This window comes from Thamnophis sirtalis, unplaced genomic scaffold, assembly GCF_051295495.1.
Source record: "Thamnophis sirtalis isolate CommonGarterSnake01/CBP01778 unplaced genomic scaffold, rThaSir2_p1.2 scaffold_79, whole genome shotgun sequence".
Taxonomy (NCBI): domain Eukaryota; kingdom Metazoa; phylum Chordata; class Lepidosauria; order Squamata; family Natricidae; genus Thamnophis; species Thamnophis sirtalis.
In genome coordinates this window covers 42,191-50,495 of record NW_028261459.1, presented here as the reverse complement: position 1 = coordinate 50,495, position 8,305 = coordinate 42,191, and the positions used below count along the sequence as shown (strand labels likewise).

At 59.1% G+C, this 8,305-nt stretch overlaps 1 protein-coding gene across 1 annotated transcript; it reads left to right on the top strand.

Annotated features, from left to right (window-relative positions):
* Positions 1-480: 480 nt before the first annotated feature.
* Positions 481-5,728, top strand: LOC106556603 (calsequestrin-1-like; the record flags this gene model as incomplete). The annotated part of the gene is made up of 10 exons (XM_087703205.1): positions 481-565; positions 1,088-1,188; positions 1,472-1,583; positions 1,783-1,856; positions 2,097-2,227; positions 3,179-3,224; positions 4,115-4,169; positions 4,478-4,578; positions 5,002-5,076; positions 5,350-5,728. Coding segments are annotated over 10 exons (930 nt in total), but the record flags the coding sequence as incomplete, so codon positions are not given.
* Positions 5,729-8,305: the final 2,577 nt, after the last annotated feature.

The window sequence follows — 8,305 nt, the reverse complement described above, 5'->3', positions numbered from 1 at the left end:
GTCAGCGGTTGGGTCTCCCCCCCCCCCACAGCAACTGAATTCACCCGTTTTTATCCCTGACCGGATGGCCAAAGGGAGCGAGCACAGCTGTTCCCTCTTGCTGGGATTCAAGGTTAAAACTATCCGAGGGAAACGAGGACGGAGCCTGTCTTCCCTTCCCCCCCCACTTTTTAATTTTTAAACCTGTCTTTCCTGAAGCTTTTGCAAAGTTTGGGGGCTCCAAGTGACCCAAAACGCTGATTGAACGGTGGCATTTAGTTAGAAACTCTGCGGGAAGCCAGAGGTTCAGGTGGAGCTGGAGGGTTGGGAGCCAGGAGGGATAAAAGGTTGAATAAATCAATCCATCTGATTGTTACTTTCTGGATCCTCCGCCCGGAAATCCTTCAAGATGCTCCCTGCAATGTTTTCATTCCCCGTCTTCTCTCTGTCTCTCTCTCTCCTCTGGCCCTTCCGTCTGCCGCGTGGGGCTCTTTCTCCTAGTTAGCAGCCCAAGTCCTGGAAGACAAAGGGATTGGATTTGGCCTGGTGGACGCAGAGAAGGACGCCGCAGTGGCCAAAAAATTAGGTGAGGATTGACATTCCGGAGACGGCCTCTTTGCACACACACACACACCCCCGGGGCCCAAGCTCATTCGGGGTCTCCAGGGAACAAGCTTCGATTCCGGTGGAAGCAGAACCAACGCCGGAGGCCACCAGGGGGCAGTGAAAACAGCCGTGTTCGTCTGCTTCCCTCTAAGGCAGTGTTTCTCAACCTTGGCCACTTGAAGATGTCCGGACTTCAACTCCCAGAATTCCCCAGCCAGCGAATGCTGGCTGGGGAATTCTGGGAGTTGAAGTCCGGATATCTTCAAGTGGCCAAGGTTGAGAAACACTGCTCTAAGGGGCCTTTGGGGTTCCCGAGACAAGTAGCCCCCCTCCAAGGCCCTTCTTTGGCCCTTCTGCGCTCCACCTGGGGCCCTGCTCTTGGTCGACCCATCCATCCTGGCATGGGGTGCCCACTTCTGCAGAACCAGGCTGCCACCCTCCGTGCTCCAAGGTCCAAAGGCAATCTCCAAAGGGTGACCCCCCCCCTTGGCCTCCCCCGCAGGGCTGACTGAGGAAGACAGCGTTTACGTCTTCAAGGAGGACGAAGTCATCGAATACGACGGGGAATTCTCGGCCGACACCCTGGTGGAGTTCCTCCTTGACGTAAGTAGCGACCCTCTTCCTGGCCCTCTGCAGCCCCTCTCCCCTCTTTACAGGTGGTGGGGGGGGAAAGCCTGGGACTGCCTGGGACCAGTAGGGGCCCAGAGTCCCCTGCTTCCAGGCCCTCAACCAGGGCTTCTCAGCCTCCACCTCCAGGATGGGTGGACTTCAACTCCCAGAATCCCCCTGGCAGTCCCCGTTCCCTTAGAAAAGCCGACATAACCCACTCCCCCCATTCCAGCTGGGCAGATGTGGCCAAGGCCTGACCCCTCCCCCTTTCCCGCAGGTCCTGGAAGACCCCGTGGAGTTTATCGATGGAGAAAATGAGCTCGAAGCCTTTGAGAGGATTGAGGATGAGCCCAAACTCATCGGCTACTTCAAGAACGAGGACTCGGAGCGTGAGTGGGCCGTTGGGGGAGGGACTCCCAGGAGAAAACGGGCTCCGGGGCTCCTGGGTAGAGAAGCCCAAGGGGGGAAGCTGGGTGGGGAAGGGGACTCTCAGGTCGTGGGGAAACAGGCTGCCCGAGCTGGGAGACGATGCAAGGAGGAGCCGTTCTGCTGGGGCGACCAGGAGTGACCCTCTGCCTCCTCTCCCAGACTTCAAGGCCTTTGAAGATGCTGCTGAAGAATTCCACCCTTACATCCCTTTCTTTGCAACCTTTGACAGCAAGGTACGTGGCAGAGAGAGAGAGGGAGGGAGGGAGGGAGAGAGAGTTTCCCCCAAATGGCAAAGGGGACACCCGGGGACTCTCAGTCATGGCAGCTGAGAGGCCACGGACTTCAATTCCCAGCATTCCCCAGCCGACAGCCAGAATTAGGGAGGCATTTCCGAGGGGCGCTGGCTGGGGCAGGAGGCCCCGTGGCTCCCGGGGAGCTCTGCCCACCCAGCCTGCCCTCCTCTGTCTTGGCAGGTGGCGAAGAAGCTCTCCCTGAAGCTCAACGAGATCGACTACTATGAGCCTTTCATGGAGAAGCCGGTCACCATCCCGGACAAGCCCAACAGCGAGGAGGAAATCGTCCAGTTCATGGAGGAGCACAAGAGGTGGAGCTGCCCCCCCCCCACCTGCCCTGGGGGAGAGTGGGAGGGGGGGGCTGGCAGCGGGGGGCCTTCAGAGCAGCTTCTGTGCCTGGTTGCGGTGGGGAGACCGTCCTCGGTTGCCATGGCCACCATCTTCCCAGCATCAACAGCGTCCGTGCCGAGTTCTTCTTCGCTTCTTCTTCCTCCGGCTGCCATGGAAACGGCACACATTTGGCCCCAACGGTCGGACGGCTCCCCTCTCCATGCTGGGTGGCCTTGCACTGGGGGCTGCCGGTGATCATCAGCCCAGAAAGACCCCGGTCCTGGGGACGGGGGCTTCCCAATGGGATTGGACGCCCAGAAAGGACACCCCTCCCCTTATGAGCCTGGCAAAGGGCAAGGGGGGGTGGCGTTTCCCAGCCTCTGGCTTCGTGCCCTCCCCCAATCGGGGAACACACCTCAAGTGGGCCTCCCCCTCCCCTCGTCCCTGAGCAGGGGGGGCTCCTGGCACCCACCAGCCCCGCAAGCCATTAAGTGGGCCTCCGCCTGTTGGCCCCTAGAGAAAGAGGGCAACAGGAGCTCAAGGCAATGGGAAGAAAAGGGGGCAGGCAGCTCTGCACCTCCCCCTGAAACGGACGCTCCCTGCCCAGAGGGTCGGCCCCTAGAAGCCAGGAATGCCAAGGGCCGGCCGATAACGAAGAGGCTTTGCAAAGATCATGGCTGCCACCACACAGGGAAGCCCTCCCTGCTTGGAAGGGGGGCTGCTAGCTAAATAGGGCTGGGGCTGGCTCATATTTGGGTGGGGGAGCCCTGGGAATCCTTGGGCTGGAAAGTCAACCCACCCCCCTCTGCCCCACTGCCAAGAAAAAGGCCTCTGCCTGGGGTGGGGGGTGTCTGAAAAGACCTTGCTGGCCTCTGCTGCCATCTCTCGCCCTCACCCTGCCCTTCCCCCCCCCCCCCGTCCGTCTCTTGCAGGCCAACGCTGAGGAAGCTCCACGCAGACAGCATGTACGAGACTTGGGTACGTCCACGGATCTGAAAGTGGGGGGGGGAGAGGCCCCTCCCCATTCCGAAGGATGTCTCCAGGGCAGAGGAAGCAGGCGGGCACCCGCAGAGTCCCTCCTGGGAGGGAGGAAGAGAAGGGGCCAAAGAAAACCTCCTGAGCTGCTCCCAGGGTTGCCAAGGGGGGGCTTCCTCTCCGTGGCCTCCCCTCCGTGGCCAGAGGCAAAGAAGAAGGAAGTCGGGGGGGGGGGAGTTTGCCCAAGCCCCCTCCCCAGAGCTTCCCAGAGAGCAGAAAGTCCCCTCCCTCCCCCCCCCCCCACTGGGAACCCAATATCGGCTCCCCATGAATAATAAAGAAAGGACACAAAGGCAGCAATTCTGCTGGAAACAGATACTTTGTGCTGGCCAGGTAATCAATTATAAAAGCCCTTCCCCCAGTTTCTCTCCACACGTCCAAAGGCATCCAGGGGTCCCCTTTGGCCCCTCCAAGAGACACACGGCTGATCTGCCCAGATCTCAGGCCAGGGGGCTTCTGTGGGGGCCCAGCCAAACCTCCCACCACGGCGGCTGATTTACAAGCCCTGGGAAGTCCTGGGGCTCCTCAGCCGAGCCCCTTTCTCCTGCCCAGGGAAATGGCCCTGTGGGGGGGGGGTGGAAGGGCTGCTCCTGGGGAAGGGGCCCCAGCTACCTCCACCCGCAGATGAGCCCCCAGACTCCCGGCCTCTCGGGCTGAGCTTCCCTTCGTGGCCAGGAAAACATTCAGGCTGCTCTGCCGTTGTCCTGTCTGCCAAGTGGGGAGGGGGCTGGGGGCTGCTTGCTTCTCCTCCTTGAGTCGGGGGTCCTCCAGGAATAAACAGCCGAGAGAGCAATAAAGCCGCCCAGCGTTGATCCGCCTCGCTCCCCCTTTAGGAAGACGATATGGACGGCATCCACATTGTGGCCTTCGCGGAGGAGGACGACCCTGGTGAGTCCTTCTAAATTTGGGGAGGGGGTGATCCTGTATTGATCCCTCCTTGGCTACCATTTATCCAGCTATAAACCTGGTTTGCGAAAGGGAAGCACCTCACGCTTCCTCTTGCACGCGCAGTCAGGAATCCCTCCGGCCTGCAAGGGACTTTCCTGGGCTGCTGGTCCCAGGCCCCCCCTGGGCTGCCCTGGGCCAGAGACGCTCTGGGGGAAAAGGGAAGTGGGAGGAGGCGAGGGGGGGGCTCATTCAGGGGCTGCAGGCAAGAAGGCTGCTTAGCCCCCCCCCCTGCCCCCCTCTCTCTTCAGACGGTTACGAGTTCCTGGAGATCCTGAAGGAAGTCGCTCAGGATAACACAGACAACCCGGATCTCAGCATCATCTGGATCGATCCCGAGGATTTCCCACTGGTGAAGACTCCTTTAAAATGGGGGGGGGAGAGAAGCCACACACCTTTTCCCCTGGGGCCCGGATCTCCTTCCCTCCCGACCTGCAGGATCTCACAGGGCCTGCTAGCAGCCACGGGGCACGGGGGAGGCGGGTGCTTGTGGGAGGGCAGGGGCACAGGGGGCCACAGGGGGCCACAGGGGGCGTGGGAGAAAAGCCAGCAGGGTCCCTGGCAGAGGAGGCTGAGGGAAGGACGAGGCCCCCTTTGGTCCCCTAAGGGGCAGATGGAGCATAAGACCAAGCCCCAGAGGAGAAGGGATTGTGGGGGTGTGTGGGGGTGAAAGGGGCTCCTTACCCCATGGCCCAAAGAGTGCTCCACCCCCATTCCAGCCCCCAACCAAACCCCAGAAGCCTCACTCTCCCCTCTCTCCTTCCTTCCTTCCCAGCTGATCCCTTACTGGGAGAAAACCTTCGACATCGATTTGTCTCGGCCTCAGATTGGCGTTGTCAACGTGACGGATGTGAGTCCCGTCAAACATGTGGCTGCCCCTTGGGTGTCAGAGGTCGGGCCCATGGGGCACAGCCCGGGGAGGGGTGCCCGAGGGCTTCGGGGAAGACCAGCCGGGGGGCCGGCTGGGGGCCACCGGACTGAGCCTCGAAAGAGGGCCGAGAGGATGGGCCGAGAGAGAAGGCCTGGACACTGGAGCCAGCCAGGGGGCGGAGGTGGGGGGGGGCTGGCCCTGCCCAACCGGACTCCCCCCAGCAGCTCTCCCCTCCGATGTCCCCCCGCCCAGGCCGACAGCATCTGGATGGACATGGACGACGAGGAGGATCTTCCTTCTGCGGAGGAGCTGGAAGACTGGATTGAGGATGTGCTGGAAGGAGAGATAAACACCGAAGACGATGATGATGATGACGACGATGACGATGATGATGATGACTAAGGCCCCTCCCATTTTTCGTGCAAGGCCGGCCCTGCCTGGAGAGCCCCACCCATCCCGCCCTCCGGCCCCACACACAGCTGAGCCCAACAGCAGCCCACCTGGCCTGCACGGAAAGACCCCCGGCCCTAGGCAGAAAATATTTTTATATTGATCTTATTTACGTCCAAGGCCCCCACCGCAGTCTGACCAGGCTCCCTCCATGCAGCCCCCCCCTGGGCCCCCCTGCCCCCCCCTGGGCCCCCCTGCCCTCTCTCGTCTTCCTCCAAAGGCTCCTGTGTCTGCCCTCCGCTTCAATTGGCCAGATGCCAGGGGAGAATGCCACCTTTCCTGGGGTGGTGCCAACTCTAGTGGCGAGCATCAGCCCTACTTGGAGGGCCAGGGGAATTTCCCATCATGCACCTTGGTCCTTGCCTTTGGGGGCTCCTTATTGGCCGAGGCCGATCACCTGAAAAGATAGCCCCTGCCCTCCCCCCTTCCCACCCAGGCCTTGGGACCTGATGCCAACAGGTCCCCCTCCAGGCTCCCCCTGGCAACAAGGCGCTCACCTTTCCAGGTAGCTCCATCAAACTCGCTAGGGGGCAGCAGCTTTTTATAAAGACCTTCAGCCATGCGCAAGGAACGGAAACAGGAAAAGTGATCGGCAAACTTGTTCACGTCCCTTCGAAACTGTTCCCCAAGGGGTCCTTCTCCTTTCACACACACACACAGACACACACACACACACGGAAGGGGATTTTGCTGTCCTAGTTCTCAGGAATCAGGAACCGATCTTTCTCTGAACTCTTCTGGAGTTCCATTTTTCAGGACCATAAATTCTGAGTCATTTTGCTGAATTAGTTGAAGAAGAAGCAGAAGAAGATGTGCCAGCAGTAAAAACCAGATGCAAATTAACTTTCGGAGCTTCGTGGAGGGGGGGGGAGAGAGAGATTTGGGCTCTGTTTTCCTGCTCTCTCGAGTGAAGGAGGGGGGGAGCCAGCTCAGAAGGCTGTGAGGGGCGTAATGTACAATATGTATATTTTTCAACACCTTTGTACAGATCAAACCAAAAGTGATTAAAAAAAAATGGAACAACGAAAGGGACTGGAGAGGTATTTCCCTCCCCCTCTTGCCCCTTCTTTGGCAAACAGCGTTTTTTTGGGGGGGGGGTCAGAAAGTCTGGAATATTCTGTGGTTGGGGGAGGGGGGGTTAGAGAAAGAGTTCGATTGCTCCGTCATGGAAACTGTGCACCCCAAAAAATGGCAATGCTCCACCCCTCCCACCCTGCCAGGGAGCCACGAGAAGGAGCGATTAGAGGGCTTCCAACCCCAGAGAAGACGCAAAGGCCACGCGGCTCCCACGGATGCTGGGGGCCTCTGGGGGCAGCCCAAACAGGCCAGGGCCACCTATTAAAGGCTATTTCCCCCCCTCCCCCCCAGCACTGCTCCTGGACGGTCTCTATGAATAATATATGCTAATCAAAGAGGACACTCAGCCTCCCCTCCAAGCTTTCCTCTCTGGCAGTGGAAAAAACGCTGCGTCCATCCATCCTCCCGGCAGCACTTAGGAGCCCCCGGGCTCTGCCCTCGGCCCAGCACTGCCCTCGGCTGCCCCTGGGAGGGAGGGGGCTGCGCTTGCTCCCGTTTCACAGGAGGGAGAAATGAGGCCAGGAGAGAGAGAGAGAGGAGCTGGCCAGGGAAGGAGGGAGGGAGGGATTTGCCCTAGAGAAAGAGGGCAGAGACTCAGGGAGGAGGGCCGGCCCGTCTGTGGTGCTTCTAGAGGCCTTTAATTAAGCCTCCTTGGCCAGGGGCAGTTTACCCCCCCTACAGCTGCCCACGGTGGACGGACAATCCTTTGCTTTGTGCTGCTTAGTGGAAGCAGGGGGGCAGGAGTGGGGTGGGCTGGCCCAAGGAAAGGGGCCAGGCCTGTCCCCATGGAGAGGAGCCCCCCCTTGCCCCACAAAGAAGGGGTCGCGGCGGCCGGCGGAGCTCCTCCGCAATTCCTTCGGCGAATCCCACGTTCCTATCAGAGCCACCAGCTTTTCCCTCCCTCCCAATCAAAAATGCATGAAGAACATTGCCAGTCTATTAATATCAACCCCGGTAAAAGCTTTCTATGCACGGGCGTTGTGGGTGATGGGGAGACATGGGCAGCAGAGGGATCCATCTGCAGTGGGGGGGGGGATAGGTAGGGAAGGTTAAACTTGCTCTGAGCTGCCTTGAGGTGGGGAGAACCTTCAGGGTGGGAGGGGGTGTGATGGAGGTGTAATAGAGGCAGGGGGCAGAACTGGCAGGCACCTTGGAGTAACCACCCTAAGTCTTCCTAAGGAAGTGACAAAAAGGATGGGAGGACTGTCTCCATCACTGCTGGGGGGGGGGGATTTTAAGGATGGGCGGTGGCGGCACAGGGGTGAGAATGCAGTAGTGCCAACTGCCTGCAGTTTGGCAGTTCGAGTCTCACCAGACTTAAGGTTGACTCAGCCTTCCAGCCTTCCTTCCCAGGGGGGTAAAATGAGGACCCAGATTGTTGGGGACAAGAGGCTGTGTAAACTCTATAAACCGTTTAGAAAGGGCTGGAAAGCACCATGAAGCGGCATATAAGTCTTAAGTGGTATTGCTATCTTCTAATGCCCCTCCTTACCTCCAAAGTCTGCTCTTCCTCCCTTCCCCTCTCATACGCTCAGCCACCCAAGCAATATTTATTTATTTATTATTTATTTATTTATAGAATTTATATGCCGCCCAATCCCGAGGGACTCTGGGCGGCTTACAAAAAGAAGAAAAAGGAAGAAAAAAAATTATTAAAAAAAAGGACAGATTTAAAAGCACA